A 22775-nucleotide genomic window follows, 5' to 3' on the forward strand; every position below is an offset into this window, starting at 1 on the left:
CATAGTTGTTACAACACGGTGTTTAACCCAGTGATCGGTTAAATTCGAATTGTTGCCAAAGTAGCAACCAACTCAGGTATCCATTTCACAGCCAAATGTTATATATTTTCAATTTTCCACTACACTCTGACTGTTCTTGTAAGTCTCAGTAGACAGGCTGGAGGCTAGAAGAACACAGCAAGCCAGACAGCATCAGGAGGTGCAGAAGTCGACATTTCAGGTGCAACACTTCTTCATGACTGGAGGTGGGTGTACGAGAAGCTGCAGATAAAGGGAGTGGGGCAGGGGCAGGATGGTGAACTGGGGATAGGTGAAGACAGGTAGAGGGTAAGACCTGGTTGGTCAATGGGAGGAATGAATCTGGTTGTTGCAGGGTGGAGTGGAAGGGAGACGGAGGGGTTGGCAAGGGAGTCGGGGGATTGGGCGGGAGGTTATTTAAAAATGGAGAACTCAATGTTGAGTCCTCCAGTCTCTAGGCTGCCCAAATGGAAAATGAGGTGTTGTTCCTCCAAACTGTGGTTTGGATCATTGTGGCAATGGAGGAGGCCAAGGATGGTCAGAACAGCAGTCACTCTCTCAAAGGTACTGCACATGCCTTCAACTTCATAACACCTCCCCCTTAAGAGAAAAATGAGCCATCATAAAGAAAAGATGGCTTTTTTTCGAATTCATAATCCCATTGCAATGAAATACATAGGTCATGAATCTAAGTTCATATTAATTTCTGCTCACATATATAACATTGGTATCCATTCAAAGTTAATCATACTTTTTTCTTTGAATACTTAATAAGACATCTGCTATCACATTCTTACAATGCACAAAATGCACATTTTGTAGTCTGCAACATAAGACTCCAACAAAGTCTCCAACTTCAGCCCTGTCAATTTTTCTTTAATTAATTTCTGAGGCCCTGTCACTTCATGTTTGAATATTAACTCAAAGGGAGTAAACAGAGCAGATTGGTTTGGGGCATCTTTAACGGAAAACAACACGAATGGGATACCTTTCCAATACCAATCATTCGGGTAATCCTGACAGTATGTCCTTACAGCGCCTGAGACCTGGGTTCAATTCCCGACTCAAGCGACTGACTGTGTGGAGTTTGCACGTTCTCCCTGTGTCTGCGTGGGTTTCCTCCGGGTGCTCCGGTTTCCTCCCACAGTCACAAAGATGTGCGGGTCAGGTGAATTGGCCAAGCTAAATTGCTCGTAGTGTTAGGTAAGGGGTAAATGTAGGGGTATGGGTGGGTTGCGCTTCGACGGGTCGGTGTGGACTTGTTGGGCCAAAGGGCCTGTTTCCACACTGTAAGTAATCTAATCTAAAACATGGTCTTCAGGGTCTGATGCCATCTTTCCAAAGCTTCTTGGGATTCAGGATGGTACGCACTTGGGTTTAAAGCAATGTATACCTAGGATAGCCATGACTTCCATAAACAGCTTAACTGTAAAATTAGACGCTTGGTCTGACTGAATCTCTCTTGGTAGCTCACATCAGGAATTTGTATCAGTTATAAGTAGGCAGGGAAAGAGTTAAGTTCTGAGTTTTGTGAAACAAGAGGTTCAGCTGAGCATGGCTCAAATCAGGTAAGAACTTGAAGTGAACAATGAGGTGCTGAGGCAAAGGTAGTGGGTTAACAAGGTGGAAAAACATTCATTATGTAAAGCCATTTAAGAAGATGAAGCAGCATTCAGTATGTGAAGTCAGTTAACAAGGTGAAAAGTATTCATTATGTGAAGCCAGTTAAGAAGGTTAAGAACATTCATTGTGTAACAGCAGATGGCTTAATCTCTACTATTGACACTCGCTGATTGTAACAGTCACCCAATAAATAAGTATGTCGCTTCACCTGGATGCTCCTCCTTGCAAATTTCTGTAAAATCCATAAAGAAACTGCTGTTTGAGAGAAAACTGAGAACTCATGTCTCTGTACACATGGGTGATCATTCTGTCTCCCTCCAGGGCCCGGAATAAAGATGAAGGAGGTAAAATTATACTGCATCTCTGAGCGTTTTGCTTCAACTGAGGCAGGAATGGGACAACAATACAGTGAAGAAAGCTAATAACTTCTCTATCACCCGTTTTGCCTTAATATTCCATAATGGAATTGCTTCCAGAAATCTGGCACACACATCCATTATGGTTACCAAGTACTGGTTTCCACTTTTACTTTTAGGGAGGAGACCTACACAATCAATCATGGCCCACGTGAAAGGTTCTTCAAATGCAGGAATTGGCAAAGGTCTTGGTTTTATTACTCCCTGTGGCGTACCTACCATTTGGCATGTGTGTTATGTACAGCAAAATTAAACCACATCCTTGTTCAGTCAAAGTGCTTTTGGACTTAACCTTAGTCTTCCTCACACTTAGGTGACCTCCTACTGGTAATTCATGTGCTACCAGCAACACAATCTGGTGCACTTCTGCCCAGTTCTCCTCTGCACTAACCTGCCATCGTCTCCATTTTCGTCTTAGGATTCTATCTTTAAGATAAACACCCTCAGGAATACATTCTGATTCCTTTTCTGAGCAAGCATCAATATATATATCTTTTATTGTCTCATCTTTCTGTTGTTATCCATTACCCTTTCAGGGCGAAACACTTCTGCTCAACTCTGTGCCTGTTCAGATTTTTTTCTGCACCATTACATCAAACAGGGTGTCTGTTAACTGAACCTCAACTCTTTCATCTTTCTCTTTAATTTTACTTCTTACTGTGACGTACGATAGTGGGATCTTGGTACTACACAATCTGGAAAAATTCCAGGGTATTTTTCTTTCAACTCCTCAGTTCCCTGGTCTTCCTTTGGCTTCTCCACAACAAGGGGTGTCATCCCACCTTGGATCCTGCTCAATCATTCCCAAGAACAAACTGTATTCCTAGAACTGACACTCTGTCAATCATTCCCACTGTTACTTCCCCAATCTTGAATTGGCACTCCAAACTGATCTTAAATAGGCGAATGCTATAAATTTCTGTCCATCTAGCGCACAAATTACCACTCACTTGGGTCACAGGTCAGAAGGAGCGCAAATATGTTCATTTCTTACTGTTAGAGACTGATTATAGAACATAGAACATTACAGCGCAGTACAGGCCCTTCAGCCCTCGATGTTGCCTGTCATACCAATCTGAAGCCCATCTAAACTACATTATTCCATGTACGTCCATATGCTTGTCCAATGACGACTTAAATGTACTTAAAGTTGGCAAATCTACTACCATTGCAGGCAAAGCATTCCATACCCTTACTACTCTGACTAAAGAAACTACCTCTGACATCTGTCCTATATCTAATCACCCCTCAATTTAAAGCTATGCCATCTCGTGCTCGCGGTCACCATACTTGGAAAAACGTTCTCCGTGTCCACCCTATCTAACCCTCTGATTATCTTATATGTCTCTATTAAATCAACTCTCAACCTTCTCTCCAATGAAAACAGCCTCAAGTCCCTCAGCCATTCCTTGTAAGACCTTCCCTCCATACCAGGCAACATTCTAGTAAATCTCCTCTGCAACCTTTCCAAAGCATCAACATCCTTCCTATAACGCGGTGACCAGAACTATACACAATACTCCAAGTGCAGCCGCACCAAAGTTTTGTACAGCTACAGCATGCCCTCATGGTTCCGGAACTCTAGTCCTTTGTTAATAAAAGCTAAAACACTGTATGCCTTCTTAACAATCTGGTTAACCTGGGTGGCAACTTTCAAGGATCTGTGTACATGGACACCAAGATCCCTCTGCTCATCTACACTACCAAGAATCTTACCATTAGCCCAGTACTTTGCATTCCGGTTACTCCAACCAAAGTCTGCATTAAACACCATTTGCCACTTCTCAGCGCAGCTCTGCAGCTTATCTATGTCTCTCTGTAACCTACAACATCTTTTGTCACTATACACAACTCCACCGACTTTAGTCTGCAAATTTATTAGCCCTCATCCAGGTCATTTATAAAAATGACGAACAGCAGTGGACCCAACACCGACCCTTGCGGTACCAGTACACCATTAGTAACTGGACTCCAGGATGAACATTTCCCATCAACCACCACCCTGCCTTCTTTCAGCAATCCAATTACTGATCCAAACTGCTATATCTCCCACAATCCTATCCCTCCGCATTTTGTACAATAGCCTACTGTGGGGAACCTTATCAAACACCTTGCTGAAATCCATATACTCTCGTTTACCTGTTTGGTCACCTTCTCAAAGAATTAGATTAGATCCTGTATCTCTCAAAACTATAACTTCTTTCTCTTCTTCCCCCTGTTCTTTCGGAGTAAACTTTATCCACAGAGGCAGAGTCTTTATAGAGATCAGGCACTAACTCAATACCCAGCCTCTGCCTAGGCTGCGCACTTTCCTGTAGTTCCTAGACTTTCTTGCGATTTCCTTTACAACTTTCACTAATTCCACTGGCTTTGCCTCTTTTACCACATCTTTTCCCACACTGCCTTTCTTTAATGACCAGCACTGTGACTTTACGTGTCCCACTTTCCCACAGTGGAAACACCGGAGGCCTTTCACCTCCTTTTCACCCTCTTGGGCTTCCTTTTTAACCTGTGGTGAACTATTTCGCCAATTACTAGTATGCTTTAATCTTTGGTTTGTAGTGCAGGATCTCCCCTTCTCCCAATTTCTGTCTCTCACAGGGTGAAATTCTTGCCAAAGATCAAATTTACTAATGCATTATCATCTTCCATTTCTGCTGCTCTTCTCACTTCTTGAACTTTCTGTTCATCCACATGAATTCTTATCATCTCTGGAAGTGAATTGTTAAACTCCTTCAGCAGAATAACCTGTCTCAGAGACTCATATGTTTTCTCTATTTTTGAGGCCCTCACTCATCTATCAAAATCATTATGTTTAATTCTTTTGAACTCAACATAAGTCTGATCTGATTCCTTCTTTATGTTTCTGGACCACTGTCTACATGTTTCTGATACCAATTCATAAGCACTCAAAGTACCCTGTTCAATAGTTGCACAATCTCTCGACCCTTCATATGAAAGCAGTGCAAATACCTCACTAGCTCTACCTACCATCTTAGCCTGAACCAGCATTACCCACATGTTCTCTGACCACTCCATCTGCCGAGCCAATATTTCAAATGAAATAAATGCAGGTTTTGACATCTTTCTCATCAAAACGTGGCAGTGTTTTAACAAAGTTGTATACATCATTATCATCTCTCTTCATCGCCATCCTGTCAACTTGACTTTCCTGACTAATTTGCAACTTTTGAAGTTCAAATTCTCTCTCTGTTGCTCTTCCTTCTCTCTTTCTTCGCTCAGCTAAGAATCTTTTTTCTTTTCTCTATCTTGCTCTTTTCCTTTCCTTATCTTCTAACTCCATTTGCCTCAATTGCAATTTAACTTTTTCTAACTCTACTGCAATTGTCTGTTTCTCTGATACACATACCTAAAGTGTTAACTAACACCATTACAATTTCAGCTAGGTAAAAACAATGACTGCAGATGCTGGAAACCAGATTTTGGATTAGTGGTGCTGGAAGAGCACAGCAGTTCAGGCAGCATCCAAGGAGCAGTAAAATCGATGTTTCGGGCAAAAGCCCTTCATCAGGAATAAAGGCAGAGAGCCTGAAGGGTGGAGAGATAAGCTAGAGGAGGGTGGGGGCAGGGAGAAAGTAGCATAGAATACAATAGGTGAGTGGGGGAGGGGATGATGGTGATAGGTCAAGGAAGAGGGTGGAGTGGATAGGTGGAAAAGAAGATAGGCAGGTAGGACAAGTCATGGGGACAATGCTGATCTGGAAGTTTGGAACTGGGGTGAGGTGGGGGAAGGGAAAATGAGGAAACTGTTGAAGTCCACATTGATGTCCTGGGGTTGAAGTGTTCCAAGGCAGAAGATGAGGCGTTCTTCCTCCAGGCGTCTGGTGGTGAGGGAGCGGCGGTGAAGGAGGCCCAGGACATCCATGCCCTCGCAGAGTGGGAGGGGGAGTTGAAATGTTGGGCCACAGGGCAGTGTGGTTGATTGGTGCGGATGTCCCAGAGGTGTTCCCTAAAGCGCTCTGCTAGGAGGCGTCCAGTCTCCCCAATGTAGAGGAGACCGCATCGGGAGCAACGGATACAATAAATGATATTGGTGGATGTTCAGAGAAACTGGGATGGAGGTGAGGGACGGTGTGGGCGCAGGTTTTGCAGTTCCTGCAGTGGCAGGGGAAGATGCCAGGGTGGAAGGGTGGGTCGTAGGGGGGCGTGGACCTGACCAGGTAGTCACAGAGGGCGGAAGGTGGAAAGGGGTGGGGAGAGAAATATATCCTTGGTGGTGGGGTCTTTTTGGAAGTGGCGAAAATATCGGTGGATGATTTGGTTTACGCAAAGGTTGGTAGGGTGGAAGGTGAGCACCAGGAGCATTCTGTCCTTGTTACGGTTGGAGGGCGGAGGTGTGTGATGTGGACGAGATGCACTGGAGGACATCTCTAACCATGTGGGAAGGGAAATTGCGGTCTCTAAAGAAGGAGGCCATCTGGTGTGTTCTGTGGTGGAACTCCTGGGAGCAGATACGACGGAGGCAGAGGAATTGGGAATACGGGATGTCAGTTTCGCAAGAGGTGAGAAGAGGTGTAATCCAGGTAGCTGTGGGAGTCGGTGGGTTTGTAAAAAATGCCAGTGCCAAGTCAGTCATCATTAATGGAGATGGAGAGGTCCAGGAAGGGGAGGGAGGTTTCAGAGATGGTCCAGGTAAATTTAAGGTCAGGGTGGAATGTGTTGGTGAAGTTGATGAATTGCTCAACCTCCTCGCGGGAGCACGAGGTGGCGCCAATGCAGTCATCAATGTAGCGGAGAAGAGGTGGGGAATGGTGCCGGTGTAATTACGGAAGATCGACTGTTCTACGTAGCCAACAAAGAGACAGGCTTAGCTGGGGGCCATACATGTGCCAATGGCTACCCCTTTGGTCTGGAGAAAGTGGGAGGAATCGAAGGAGAAATTGTTAAGGGTGAAGACCAGTTCGGCCAAACGAATGAGTGTGTCGGTGGAAGGGTACTGCTGGGGACATCAGGAGAGGAAAAAACAGAGGGCTTGGAGGCCCCGATTATGGCGGATGGAGGTGTAGAGGGATTGGATATCTATGGTGAAGATGAGGCATTGGGGGCCGGGGAAACGGAAGTCTTGGAGGAGGTGAAGGGCGTGGGTGGTCTCTTGAACGTATGTGGGAGTTACCATTGCAATTTCAGCTTTCCTTTTGTCCCTTGTTAAACCCAATTCTAACCTGTTTGCTAATTCTAAAAGTATGGCCTTTCTTCTTTCTCAACTTTCTTGGCAATTTTTGGAATCATCTTCAAATCCCAGAACCTCCTTAGCAATCTTAAGAGCCATTTCTCTCACTTTTAACTTAACCAACCACAAATAACTGAAATTAAACAAATTATCTCACCTACATTTTATTTAAAGATCGAAGACACTAATCTGCAAGTGCTGGCATCTTTCATACCCCAAATCTGTACAAATCTATCCAAATCTCAAACTAGACCTGTCTAAACCTGCCCAAATTTACAAATTCATGACAGCACTTGTCAATGCGTTATTAACATTATCCTTAGCACAATACGAACTGAATTGTAACTCTCCCAGTTGGAATTACAAAACTTCAACCCAATCAAGAAAGGCAAAACCTTGAATAGAAGAACAGACATTCAGATATCTGGTTGACGTAATGCTTTCCGGTAGCTGTCATGCGTAGCCTCGGCATTACCATAGAAAGGCAAGCACCACAGGTGCATGAGTTCAAGAGTATCCAAATTCTCCGGCAAGCTACACAGCATCCTGCCATGGAAATAAATTTCTGTTCTTTCATCATCATTAGATCATGATCTTGGAAAGCTCTACCTAACAGGAAGCAGCTTCACCACACACAGGGTGCAGTAGCATAAGAAGGGACCTCACCACCAGGTTAAGAAAACTAAGGATGAGCAGCAAATGCCAACTTTGGTAATACAATACCTACATCCAAAAAACAAATGAAAAGCATAGCCAATACAAGGAAATAGATTGAATATGTGAGTATATAATACAAGGAGAACATTCAGGTGAAACAAAATGATTTAAATTCCATAAATATCATTTCAAAATAATCTGTGCTCTTCATTACTAAATAATGACTATCAGATACAACATTTCATTATGGATTAAACAATGTTTTTGTTAAACAAGAATACCTGTCTGCTTGACCGTCATTAACAGTAAATCACAAATGAAGATTTGAATACAAAAATAAAAAAGTGGACTGTAATTGAAAGAGCACTGTTAATGCTGAAATATAAAGAAATAACCATATTGCAATGTGCATATGAAATTGAAACATTACAATTATAATCAAAGACTATACCGGATATAATCTCTTCCAGAAGATCGCGGGCAGAAGATACAAAAGTTTGAAAATGCATACTAACAGATTTAAGAATAGCTTCTTCTCCCCTGTTTATAGAATCATAGAATCCCTACGGTATGGAAGCAAGCCATTCTACCTATCAAGTCCACACCAACCCTCTGAAAAGCATCCTGCCCAGGTACACCTCTCTACTTTATCCCTGTAACTCTGCATTTCCCATGGCTAATCCACCTAGCCCACACATCTTTGGACTATTATCAGACTTATGAATGGATCTCTCATATATTAGAGTTGATCTTTCTGTTCACCTTCTCTCTCAGTGTAACATTACAATTCAAGATAAAATAAAAACAAAATAAAAAGATGCTGGAATCCAAGGTAGACATGCAGGAGGCTGGAAGGACACAGCATTCAGGCAGCATAAAGATGTGGAGAAGTCAACATTTTGGGTGTAACCCTTCGTTGGGTCGAGGGGTGGGTGGGGTGTAAGGAGAGCTGCTGATAAATGGGGACGGGGGGGGCGGTGTGAAAGAGGGTTTTGCGTGGGGAGAGAGGCAGGTGGTGAAGTAAGCATGGGTGAACACATGTAGAGGGCACGACCTGGTTGGTCAATAGGAGGAGTGAATCCAGTTGGCAGCTGGAAGGGTCAATCAGAGGAATGGAAGGGGGCAGTACTGGAAAGGGGGTCAGGGGATGGGAAGGGAGGTTATTTGAAAGTAGAAAACTCAATGTTAAGACCTCTCCACTTCCATCACCAGTGACAGTCTCCAGATGGACTTTTACTCTAAGCCCACAGACTCCCATAACTATCAAGACTTCACTTCCTCCCACCTAGCATCCTACATTATCACAATTCCTCTGCCTCCACCACATATGCTCGGACGAGGAGACATTCCACTCCCAAGCATCCAAGATGTCCACTTATTTTGAACAATGTGCTTTCCCTATCATCTACACAGTCCTCCGCCACAAAACCTCCGTTCTCCGCTTCACTGCTCAAACCTCCACCCTTCCAAATGCAATAAAAACAAGATCAACCTTGTCCTCACCTACCACCCCACCAGTCTCTGCATCCAACGTATCATCATGAAACACTTCTGCCAATTCTGATTAGACCCCACCACCAAGAACATCTTCCGTAAACTCAGGGCACGTTTCGCCACAAAACCTCCATTCTCCACTGCACTGCTCAAACCTCCACCCTTCCAAATGCAATAAAAACAGGATCAACCTTGTCCTCACCTACCACCCCACCAGTCTCTGCATCCAAAGTATCATCATGAACACTTCTGCCAATTCTAATTACACTCCACCACCAAGAACATCTTCCCCTTTCCCAGGGGCCAACCTGACCTCCCAGTCATAGCCCATTTCAATTCCCCTTCTCACTCCCTTTCTTGCAACAGAGGATCAGATCGCCAACTGGAGGAAAAAAACCTCATCTTCCACCTCGGCAGCCTACAGTCCAGAGGGCTTAACATTGAGTTCTCCAATTTCAAGTAATCTCCCGTCCTATCCCCCAACTTCCTTTTCAGCCCCACCCCCTCCCTTCCATTCCTCTAACCGACCTTTCCTTCCAGCTAAGGACCGATTCATTCTTTCCAACCAAGTCATACCCTCAAACTGTGTTCATCTATGCCTGCCTCACCATCCCATCCCTCTCCCCAACCCCCTTTATCTGCAGCTCCCTTTACACCCACCCCCAGTCTTGAGGAAGTGGTACACCCAAAACATTGACTTCTCCACCTCCTGATGCTGCCCGACTTTTGCTGTGTTCTTCCAGCCTCCTGCTTACCTATCCAGTGACACGATAATTCTGCATTCTAGTCTTATATAAGGTATGATTTGTCTGGTTAGCATGCAGAACTAAACTTTTCACTGGATCTCAGTACATGCGATAATAATAAATTAAATCAAATATAAATAAACAGAGTTGCAGTTATTTAAAAAGATGTTGCTTATAGTCAAAACAAAACAGTTCCGTACATTACATTTTCCAGCATCCAAAATCCTTAATTACTACACACTTTACATTCACTTAACACAATAAAATTTCATAAAATAGTATAAATCAAATAACATTTTCTTTACATCTGCAAATGCTAGCTTTGAACTAAGATTTCAAAGAAATAATGAACACCTCCACAGTGGACGGCAGGGTGGCACAGTGGTTAGCACTGCTGCCTCACAGCGCCGGAGACCCGAATTCAATTCCCGACTCAGGTGACTGACTGTGTGGAGTTTGCACATTCTCCCCGTGTCTGCATGGGTTTCCTCCGGGTGCTGCGGTTTCCTCCCACAGTACAAAGATGTGCAGGTCAGGTGAATTGGCCAGGATAAATTGCCCGTAGTGTTAGATAAAGGGGTAAATGTAGGGGTATTGGTGGGTTGCGCTTCGGCAGGTCGGTGTGGACTTGTTGGGCCAAAGGGCCTGTTTCCACACTGTAAGTAATCTAATCTAATCTAATTAAATGAAGAATACTGCATATATGGGAACGAGATTATATAGAGGAGATCATAGAGGAGATAGTACAGTACTAATTAAAGGTCATTTGTATTCTAACAATCTATTCATTCAATGTTTTGGAGTATTCCACGTTTGACATTTTGTGTAATATTCACGTGAGGCCTTCAAAGGAAAAACTGGATAATTATTTAAGTGAAAAAAAAGTCAGGCAACAAGAAAAAGACAACTTGTGGGGCTAATTGAGTTGGTCTTACGGAGAGCTGGTACAGAGATCAGGGCTGAATGGCCACCTTCCATGCTGTAACTATTACATGACTCTCAGGGAGATGGTTCTATAGGAAGTGATAAAAAGGTAAAGAAAAGAAAAAACTTTTTTTTAAAAATTCATTCATGGGATGAGGGTTTCACTGGATTGATATGCATTTATTGTTTTAAACTCAGTGTCTTCCTTCCCTTTTTAATGGCAACCCAGCTTGTATTATAACTAGATTGGGGAGCTGGGCGAGTTTAAGAACTAGTATGCTGTGTAAAGGTTTCCTCTCGTAGCCCTCCCCAATCTCAACAATCTGTTTCCTTTTGGAGCGACCAGGCCTCCCCCAACCTTCCGCCTCTCTGCGCCCCGCTTTCTTACAACGTACGGCCGTACTCACGATGTACAGGGGCGCATAAATTTTCAGCGACTCTTGGAATGCTCCGACAGTGACTTGAAAGGCGGACATGGTGCAGGAAGTGCTCCATGTGTGACCAATCTCATAGCAGCCGTGCGGGATACTCTTGCTGAAGGCCGCCATAATGCTGACGGGAGCGCCAGTGCCACGGCGAGCGGGGCAAAGGTCAACGCAGCTGGTGGAGGTTACTCCCGGTCAAAGGCAGGAGGACCGTTGAGAACGTTGGCTGAGGAGCTGGAGATGTTCGGAGCGAGTGGTTATTTTTCAGACGAGGGCAACAGTGAGAATTCCTCAGGTATTCTGACAGAACCAATGGCTTGCTTGATCTTATTCGCAGAGACAAAGTCAAAAATCGAAGATATTGTGAGAAGGACGGTGTTCAGTCTCGAGGAATTTGGCTGATGAAATGGGTGATCTTCACAAAATTGAAATTCGAATTCGGAAAAGTGCGGAGTGGTTCGTTTTTTTTGGAGAAACGAGATAAAATAGAGGATAAAGTTTAAAAATGGGGTGCAGAAGCAGAAGGACCCAAGGACTATAACGTGGCCAAATCGTTGAAAGTAGCCTTGCAATTTGAAAAAATAGTTCATAATGTATGTATGATGTTGGTCTTTTAAAAGAGATTCTAGATTAGAGTGGTGCAGGAAAAGCACAGCAGTTCAGGCAGCATCCGAGGAGTATTCCTGATGAAGGGCTTTTGCCTGAAACATCGATTTTGCTGCTCCTCGGATGCTGCCTGAGCTGCTGTGCTTTTCCAGCACCACTCTAATCTAGAATCTGGTTTCCAGCATCTGCAGTCGTTGTTACCTTTTTAAAAGAGAGCCATTGAGTACAAAGGAAACTACTTTCTGTTAAACCTGTGTAAAGATTAATTTGTGGCTTCAACTTTACTGTGTTCAGTTCTGGGCACTACACTTTAGGGGAGCTACGTGTGCAGAAAGTATTCATAAGAATGGTTCCAAGAATTAGGAACTTCAGCTAAATGGAAAAGTTGGAGACCCTGAAGCTGTTCTCCTTGGAGAAGATTAAGATGAGATTTGATTCAATTATTAATAATCATACATGGTTTGAACAGAGTAGATACAGAGGAGTTCCTAATAGTGGAAAGGCAGAGGAAACCAGTTTAAGGAAACTGCGAAAAAAAGGGACATGAAGAAAAATGTTTTAAACATGGAATGTACTGTGAGAGTATAGCAGAGACAAACATAATTGAGGCCTTCAGAGGAAAAATTGGGTAATTATTTGAGTGAAAAAAAAATGCCAGGCAACAAGAGAAAGACAACTTGTGGGGCTACTTGAGTTGGTTTTACAGAGAGCTGGTACAGAGATAAGGGCTGAATGGCCTCTTTCCATGATGTAATTATTCTATGACTCTCAGGAGATACTTCTATAGGTAGTGATAAAAAGATAAAGAAAATAAAAACTTTTTTAAAATTCATTCATGGATTGAGGGTATCACTGGATTGATCTGCATTTATTGCCTGTTTTAATTGCCCAGAGGGCAGTTAAGAGTCAACCATATTGCTCTGGGTCTGTGGGCCAGACCAGGTAAGGATGGCAGTTTCCTTGTTAAAGCACAGCAGGTCAGGCAGCATCCAAGGAACAACAAATTCGACGTTTCAGGCCAGAGCCCTTCATCAGGAATGAGGAGAGGGTGCCAGGCAGGCTAAGATAAAAGGTAGGGAGGAGGGACTTGGGGGAGGGGCGATGGAGATGTGATAGGTGGAAGGAGGTCAAGGTGAGGGTGATAGGCCGGAGTGGGGTGGGGGCGGAGAGGTCAGGAAGAGGATTGCAGGTTAGGAGGGCGGTGCTGAGTTCAAGGGAATCGACTGAGACAAGGTAGGGGGAGGGGAAATGAGGAAACTGGAGAAATCTGAGTTCATCCCTTGTGGTTGGAGGAAATCCGCCACAAATTCACCTGCACCTCCACACACATCATCTATTGCATCCGCTGCACCCGATGTGGCCTCCTCTATATTGGGGAGACGGGCCGCCTACTTGCAGAACGCTTCAGGGAACACCTCTGGGATGCCCGGACCAACCAACCCAACCACCCCGTGGCTCAACACTTTAACTCTCCCTCCCACTCCACCAAAGACATGCAGGTCCTTGGACTCCTCCATCGCCAGAACATAACAACACGACGGTTGGAGGAAGAGCGCCTCATCTTCCGCCTGGGAACCCTCCAACCACAAGGGATGAACTCAGATTTCTCCAGTTTCCTCATTTCCCCTCCCCCTACCTTGTCTCAGTCGATTCCCTTGAACTCAGCACCGCCCTCCTAACCTGCAATCCTCTTCCTGACCTCTCCGCCCCCACCCCACTCCGGCCTATCACCCTCACCTTGACCTCCTTCCACCTATCACATCTCCATCGCCCCTCCCCCAAGTCCCTCCTCCCTACCTTTTATCTTAGCCTGCCTGGCACCCTCTCCTCATTCCTGATGAAGGACTCTGGCCCGAAACGTCGAATTTGCTGTTCCTTGGATGCTGCCTGACCTGCTGTGCTTTAACCAGCAACACATTTTCAGCTCTGATCTCCAGCATCTGCAGACCTCACTTTTTACTGGCAGTTTCCTTCCCTCAAGGACATTAGTGAACCAGATTGAATTTTCCTGACAATGGCCATCATTAGACTTAGTTCAAGGTTTTTAATTCCACCATATGCCATGGCAGGATTTGAGTCTGGATCCCCAGAACATTATCTGGGTCTCTAAATCAACAGTCCAGCGATAATACCACAAGGTCATCATCTTTGCTATGTTTTTACAATATGTAATTTAAACACTTTTATACTCTAACTCCAACTGTATTAATCCAGGCATATTATTAAACATGCCTGAATTTTTAAATGTGAAAATATTGTGAAGTTGTCAGGAACTCAGCCTCACTTTGGAGCATAGTCTGACACATGGGATCCCAAAATATACAGTAGGAATGAAATGGAAATCTGAAAAATGCATTGATCACATCTGAAAGTTGGTATGCTGTCAACTCACTTTTCCTTTCAAAATGCATACTTTATTCATAAAATTTGTCAAAGTACATTACATAAGAGTTCATAAAATCATTACACAAAGTGTAATTTAGTTTAATTTAGTCAAATGCAGCACGTTACACTCTGAGGTGCCTCACTTCAATTACAATAATAAGTCAGATTTACAATATACATTTCACACCAAATATTTCCAAGTGCATACAGTTGGGGGTTTTACACAGTTTCCAGTTCTTTACAATGACAGAAGCATCTTAGACTGTGGAATATTCCCGATGAGTCTAGGGTTAGCTGTCCTAAGATTTTGTGCATCCCTCAATATATGTTTGCATTTCTGAACGTTGGTGTATGTCATTCACCAACACTCAAACATTGGCAGTGAAATAACTCCACAAAGGTTGAGGGTGCTAGGACTTTTCTTATTGGAGCGAAGAAGGATGAGAGGTGATGTGATAGAAGTGCACAAGATGTTGAGAGACATAGAGTGGATAGCCAGAGACTTTTTCTCATGATGGCAGTGTCTATCACAAGGGGCATGATTTTAATAGGAGGAAGGTTTTGAGGAGATGTCAGAGGTAGGTTCTTTACTCAGAGAGTGGTGGGTGTGTGGAATGCACTGCCAGCAGTGGTAGTAGAGTCAGATACATTAGAGACATTTAAGTGACTCTTGGATAGGCACAAGGAACTTCGTACAATGTAGGGTATTATGTAGGTTAGTCTGATCTTAGAGTAGGATAGAAGGCTGGTCCAACATCGAGGGCAGAAGGGCCTGTCCTGTACTGTTCTATGTTTCATTGAACTATGGTAAAGACTGATTCCACAATCACTGACACCGCTGCGCCAGTACTGACCTCCATTACAATTGGTGACCATTTACCAAGATGTTTATTTTGATTGATTCTGCTTTGGATTCTGCTAAGCAACTTAATTGTTCCAAACCAGCTGTGGGTGGATTTTCCAGGGTGTGCAGTCACTATGATACTGGGTTATGAGTTCTCTTGCTCAACTCAGACCTAGTGAGTCTCTTTTGTCATCTCCGGTCCACCTACTGATCCCAATTACAATGGCCTGCCAGCCTGGATCCTCGAGAAAGTTTTAACCATTTGGCTGAGACTTGGCTTTATTTGGGTTTTTGCTGTGGGCTGACCTAGAGTTTCTCTGTTCAGGATATGTTATGGCTGTTTGAATTCTCTTTTTGTCAGAAGACAGTATGTAAATTCAGACTTCTTTGAAGAATCCTCAACTTGTGGCACTGAGGTCTTTCTGTGGGTTTCAGCTCAAGCACTTTGATGAGAGGGGTTTCAGAGAAAGAAAAAGAAGCAAATACTATTTCCCCCGTGCAGGTTCTCTTTGAATACCAATATTTATTTCACCCACAAATAAATGTTACCTCTCTTTGAAAGTGTTGCACCTTCAGTGTGTCCATTCAGAGCTTGTGATTTGCAAATGCCATTTAGACTGTATCTTTGCAAAGAGCTTTTTCCAAAAAGTCCAAGACGTATATGTCCAGTCACTGATATTTAGATTTATATTTTGGATAACATATTTCATAACAACTCTGTTTACAAATGCTGCTGAATGGTTCCTGCATTTCAGGTTATATTTCAAATACTTTCCAACTTGATATATTCTTTCATTGTTGATGTCAAAATGCTGATCTCCTTCCTTCACCAGCAGCACTTCATGGAGAATGCATGCCCTATTATTTTAGGGCAACTAAGGATAAGCAACAGCTTTGTCAGCATCATCTATTTCCCATTGCCGAATCAAATACAATGCTTGAATTTCTCAGTTCCAGCTGACAGTGCAAATGCCAGAAAAGTATAGAACAATTATATTGAGAAAGGACATTAAAAAGGGAAAATATATTGTAAAATAGAGGGAAGGAGAATTGAGGAAAACAACAGAGATTGATACAAATCAACAGCGAAGTTGTATATTAGAAAGATTGAGACATACAGATTTTGGAGAAATGTGCATGTCTGAAGATATAGGTAATTAAACAACATTGAGAAATCAAATGGAATTAAACAGAAGCATTAGCATTTTAGGAGAGATGGTGGCATAGTGGAAATGTAGTTGGACAAATAAATCGGGGATAAAACTGTGGACATGTGTTCAACTCTCACTATGTTAGCTTGTGGGACTAGAATTCAGTTAATACAATGTGGATTTGAAAGTTAGTCACCACTAATATTGACCGTAAGGCCATCTTTAAATATTGTACAAATTCATCTGATCACGATTGTCCTTTGGGGAATGTCATGAACCACTTGTGAAACTATGTTAAACTGGACTCCAATATTCCTGGGACCTTCACAAAATTTAAAGATTTACTCAAAAGCCCAATTTTCCTAAGTGATGAACTCAGGTTAACTCAGCATCTGCACTTAGTAAGAAACTGTCATTTTTTTAACAAACCAATCACTTTGAACCACTGACAAATAAGACTATGAATTGTCAACTTATAAAATTAGTAACTGAAACTCTAACCCTCTCCTTAAACCTCTACACATACGTAAGACAAATAAACAAATGTACATGTTGTGTGGAGATAAAATACTAGGGAAATGCAGTTCAGTAGAAATAGACCACAAGATTTGATGAGGCATTCCTTCTACTTTCCAAGTGCTTATGACCTCTTGAGCATCTTAGACTTTCGAATTTCTTTCAGTTCTTTACCACAGACACGGAACAATTGACAGTAATTGTTCAGTATTTCAGTCTCAGGTTAGAGGCATCAGCTTACAGCAAACATTGGGAGAGAATTTCGGCATTCAAGAGGGCATCGGATGAATATTTGAAAAGAAGTAATTTGCAGGGATATGGGGAAAAGCAGGAGATTAGCACTACATAGTGACTAAGATGGTGCAGACATGATGAGTCAAACGGCTTCCTCTGCACCACAACTCTTCTTTGATCCTGCAAAAGTTATCTACTAGTTATTGCTTCTGCACCTATATTGTTCAAAGTTTGTGAGAAGATTTGTAGCTTAGATGCTCGTTGTTGTGGTTCTATTCGCCGAACTGGGAGTTTTTCTTGCAAACGTTTCGTCCCCTTTCTAGGTGACATCTTCAGTGCTTGGGAGCCTCCTGTGAAGCGCTTCTGTGCTGATTCCTCCGGCATTTATACTGGTTTGAATCTGCCGCTTCCGGTTGTCAGTAGCTGTACGCTGCAGTGGCCGGTATATAGGATCTGGGTCGATGTGTCTGTTGATCAAATTCGTGGATGAGTGCCATGCTTCTAGGAATTCCCTGGCTATTCTCTGTTTGGTCTGTCCTATAATAGTGGTGTTGTCCCAATTGAATTCATGTTGTTTGTCATCTGAGTGTACGGCTACTAGAGATAGCTGGTCATGTTGTTTCGTGGCCAGTTGGTGTTCACGGATGCGGGTTGTTAGTTGTCTTCCTGTTTGTCCTATGTAGTGTTTTGTGCAGTCCTTGCATGAGATTTTGTAAACCATGTTGGTTTTGCTCATGCTGGGTATCAGGTCCTTTGTCCCGGTGAGTTGTTGTCTGAGAGTGGCTGTTGGTTTGTGTGCTCCCCTCTCACTTCCCTCCAAGGCCCCAAGGGATCCTTCCATATCCATCACAAATTCACCTGCACCTCCATACACATCATTTACTGCATCAGCTGCACCCGATGTGGCCTCCTATACATTGGGAAGACAGGCCGCCTACTTGCGGAACGTTTCAGAGAACACATCCAGGACACCCGCACCAACCAACCCAACCGCCCCGTGGCTGAACACTTTAACTCCCCCTCCCACTCCACCAAGGACATGCAGGTCCTTGGCCTCCTCCATCGCCAGACCATGGCAACACGACGCCTGGAGGAAGAGTGCCTCATCTTCCGCTTAGGAACCCTCCAACCACAAGGGATGAATGCAGATTTCTCCACCTTCCTCATTTCCCCTCCCCCCACATTTTCTCAGTCCCAACCCTCGGACTCAGCACCACCTTCTTGACCTGCAATCTTCTTCCCAACCTCTCCGCCCCTAAACCCTCTCCAGCCTATCGCCCTCACCTTAACCTCTTTCCACCTATCGCATTCCCAATGCCTCTCTCCCATGTCCCTCCTCCCTACCTTTTATGTTAGCCTGCTTGGCACACCCTCCTCATTCCGGAAGAAGGGCTTATGCCCGAAACATCAATTCTCCTGCTCCTTTGATGCTGCCTGACCTGCTGTGCTTTTCCAGCAACACATTTTTCAGCATATATTTGGAAAGGCAAGGACTGATTAGGGATAGTCAACATGCTTTGTGCATGGAAAATCATGTCTCACAAACTTGATTGAGTTTTTTGAAGAAGTAACAAAGAAGATTGATGATGGCAGAGCAATAGTTGTGATCTATGTGGACTTCAGTAAGGCATTCGACAAAGTTCCCCATGGGAGACTGATTAGCAAGGTTAGATCTCATGGAATACAGGGAGAACTAGCCATTTGGATACAGAATTGGCTCAAAGGTAGAAGACAGAGAGTGGTGGTGGAGGGTGGTTTTCAGACTGGAGGCCTGTGACCAGTGGAGTGCCACAAGGATCAGTGCTGTGTCCTCTACATTTTGTCATTTACATAAATGATTTGGATGCGAGCATAAGAGGTACAGTTAGTAAGTTTGCAGATGACCCCAAAATTGGAGGTGTAGTGGACAGCGAAGAGGGTTACCTCAGATTACAACAGGATCTTGAGCAGATGGGCCAATGGGCTGAGGAGTGGCAGATCGAGTTTAATTCAGATAAATGCGATGTTAGCAGGGAAAGCAAATCTTAGCATGACTTATACACTTAATGGTAAGGTCCTAGGGAGTGTTGCTGAACAAAGAGACCTTGGAGTGCAGGTTCATAGCTCCTTCAAAGTGGAGTCGCAGGTAGATAGGATAGTGAAGAAGGCATTTGGTACACTTTCCTTTATTGGTCAGTTTATTGAGTACAGGAGTCAGGAGGTCATATTGGCGCTATACAGGATATTGGTTAGGCCATTGTTGAATATTGCATGCAATTCTGGTCTCCTTCCTATCAGAAAGATGTTGTGAAACTTGAAAGGGTTCAGAAAAGATTTACAGGGATGTTGCCAGGGTTGGAGGATTTGAGCTATAGGGAGAGGCTGAACAGGCTGGGGCTGTTTTCCCTGGAGCGTCGGAGGCTGAGGCATGACCTGATATAGAGATTTACAAAATTATGAGGGATAGGGTAAATAGGCAAAGTCTTTTCCCTGGGTTTGGGGAGTCCAGAACTAGAGGGCACAGGTTTAGGGTGAGAGGGGAAAGGTATAAAAGAGACCTAAGGGGCAACTTTTTCATGCAGAGGGTGGTACGTATATGGAATGAGCTGCCAGAGGATGTGGTGGAGGCTGGTACAATTGCAACATTTAAGAGGCATTTGGATGAGTATATGAATAGGAAGGAGTTGAAGGGATATGGGCCGGGTGCTGGCAGGTGGGACTAGATTGGGTTGGGATATCTGGTCGGTGTGGACAGGTTGGACCGAAGGGTCTGTTTCCATGCTGTACATCTCTATGACTCTATGTAATACAAACTGAGAGTGATCCAAATATAGAAAGGCATGAAAATTAAATTAGAGTATGAGAGTAAAAGTGGTACTTGTTGAAATGCAGAAGAGACATTATGAGAAATGTGCAAATGAAATGAAGGAGAAAAATATGCAAAGTATCACAAAATAAACTTTGAGAAATCTATGTTACTGAGTTAGGGAATGCACAATTTTGTATATTACAGAAATTATTTTTTGCGTCAAAAATGAAAAAATGTTTCAAATGAGGGAGATAACAGTCCTATTTTGAAGTGGAGACTTACATATATAGTAAACATTTCCCCTATACATTATTTGATTCCCTCATCACATTTTTTTACTGCTGGCATTTCTTCCCTGCATAGGTTCCAAATTTATAATGTTGGAAAAGACATATTGTTATATTTTTGTTCCTTTGTTTTAGATTGTGGATCAAAATGGGAAAAGATTGCTTTAAAGCAATGACTGAGGAAGATGTAACTGCACTTTTAAAAACCAGTTAATTCATTATGAGTTGTATTTACATGATTACTTTGTTCAAACAGTGGAAGGAAAATAGATAATATGTCACAACTTTGTGGGTGTGTGCCTAATAAGCTTTGCCCTAGATGGATTGTTAATTGGTTTATGCAGCAGGACCTGTTGTGCAGGCCAGAATTCACCATCATGACAAAAACTCTCTGGCTTCTGGAATGGTTAACAAATAACAGATGAACAATACGGGTGTAGATTAACAATTAGTGTGCCAATTGCTCTCTGCAGTAAAGAACTGAAACAACTCAGGAAGAATAAGAAGCTTGGAAATCAAAAGAACTTGGGAAGCAAAAGGGACCTGTGGACCGGTACTATTGAACTATGTTTCCCCAGTAATCTTTTTCTTGACCCCATAATGTCCAGTTTTCCTTGCCTGTAAGGTTTAAGATGGGGATTAAGAGTTTCACCTCATAGAGCCATATGTTGATAATTCACAGTTTTGTTTGCTTGTGGCTAAAATTCATTCCTTTGTCATAAATAGTACAATTGTTAAGTACAATTACCTGGTCAGTATTTTCTATTAAGCTGAGTTCATTAGATAGGAAGACTGGTTCTTTGGGTAATTTGATTAAAGCTTTAAATTTTGTGATGACCCCTGGAGTGGTGGGGAGTCAAGTATCAATGCTGTTTCCAAAGTGGATTATGGCAATGAACTCTATCCATGTAAATTTCTCATGTTTCACTACAATGTGCAATGGTGCCTCAATCTCTTTTGATCCATCTCTTTGCCAGTAACGAGCCTTGCTATTAAATATCCTCTTACCATTGATCTTCTTGCCAACGTGGCCAAAAATTGGCATCATTGTTCTGGAAGCTGAATGTATCTGTCGGTATTAGAAATAAATTTCTGCTTTCTCCAGGTCTCCATCCATTCTGATTTTCAAATTTGCTTTAAGCACCAGTTCTGGTTCAGCTCAACAGAGTTACTGCCAGATTTCTCAGCCCATAGCAATCAATTAACTATCTGAAAGAATTCGTTCAGCACTGCCAGCTCACCAATTCTATTCTAATGAAGAGCAGCCAAGAAAATGGTTTGACCTGCCACTGACCCTATCAGGTCAGCAGCTGAGTCTCCACCCATCACTAGACCAATGTGCACGTAGCCCAGAAATCAGCCCTAACGTTGCTGCATTATGTGAGCAAAACATTTTTTGAGTAATGTTAAAATCTCTCTTTTGCCTTTTGAGATTTCTAAGATTTTGAGTTGAAGTATTAATGGTTTCAAACTTTACACAATTGATGTGAAGCGGTCTGGCAACCCAACAAGCGCATTGCAGAGTAACACAGAAATGAGACAAAAAAGTGCTAATTAGAGTCATAGAGATATACAGCTTGGAAACAGACCCTTTGGTCCAACCCGTCCATGCCGCTCAGATATCCCAATCCAATCTAGCCCCACCTGCCAGTACCTGGCCCATATCCCTCCAAACTCTTCTGATTCATATACCCATCTATATGCCTTTTAAATGTTGCAATTGTACTAGCCCCCACCACTTCCTCTGGCAGCTCATTCCATACGTGTACAACCCTCTGAGTGAATAGGTTGACCCTTAGGTCTCTTTTGTATCTTTCCCCTCTCACCGTAAACCTATGCCCTCTAGTTCTAGACTCCCCCATCACAGAGAAAAGACTTTGTCTAGTTATGCTATCCATGTCCCTAATGATTTTATAAACCTCTATACGGTCACCCCTCAGCCTCCGATGCTCCAGGGAAAACAGCCCCAGCCTATTCAACCTCTCCCTATTGCTCAAATCCTCCAATCCTGGCCATATCCTTATAAATCTTTTCTGAACCCTTTCAAGTTTCACAACATCTTTCTGATAGGAAGGAGACCAGAATTGCATGCAATATTCCAACAGTGGCCTAACCAATGGCCTGTATAGCCGCAACATGACCTCCCAATTCCTGTACTCAATCCACTGACCAATAAAAGAAAGTATATCAAACGCCTTCATCACTATCCTATCTACCTGCGATTCTACTTTCAAGGAGCTATGAACCTGCACTCCAAGGTCTCTTTGTTCAGCCACACTCCCTAGGACCTTACCATTAAGTGTATAAGTCCTGTTAAGATTTGCTTTACCAAAATGCAGCATCTCACGTTTATCTAAATTAAACTCGATCTGCCACTCCTCAGCCCATTGGCCCATCTGATCAAGAGCCTGTTGTAATCTGAGGTAACCTTCTTCGCTGTCCACTACACCTCCAAGATTGGTGTCATCAG

At 43.2% G+C, this 22775-nt stretch overlaps 1 protein-coding gene across 2 annotated transcripts in view; it reads right to left on the reverse strand.

Annotated features, from left to right (window-relative positions):
• Positions 1-22775, reverse strand: part of tmem135 (transmembrane protein 135) — a 556007-nt gene that overhangs the window by 516154 nt on the left and 17078 nt on the right. Inside the window, exon 1 of one of the 2 annotated variants that reach the window (XM_060825965.1) lies at positions 11477-11703. The exons of the other annotated variant lie outside the window; for it this stretch is intronic. Coding sequence (XP_060681948.1) covers positions 11477-11617 — 141 coding nt within the window. The 5' untranslated portion in view covers positions 11618-11703. Of the gene's footprint in view, positions 1-11476; positions 11704-22775 lie in introns of those variants that run through there. 2 annotated transcript variants of the gene reach the window in all.

The sequence above is a fragment of the Hemiscyllium ocellatum genome, chromosome 6, assembly GCF_020745735.1.
Source record: "Hemiscyllium ocellatum isolate sHemOce1 chromosome 6, sHemOce1.pat.X.cur, whole genome shotgun sequence".
NCBI classification, from domain to species: Eukaryota; Metazoa; Chordata; class Chondrichthyes; order Orectolobiformes; family Hemiscylliidae; genus Hemiscyllium; species Hemiscyllium ocellatum.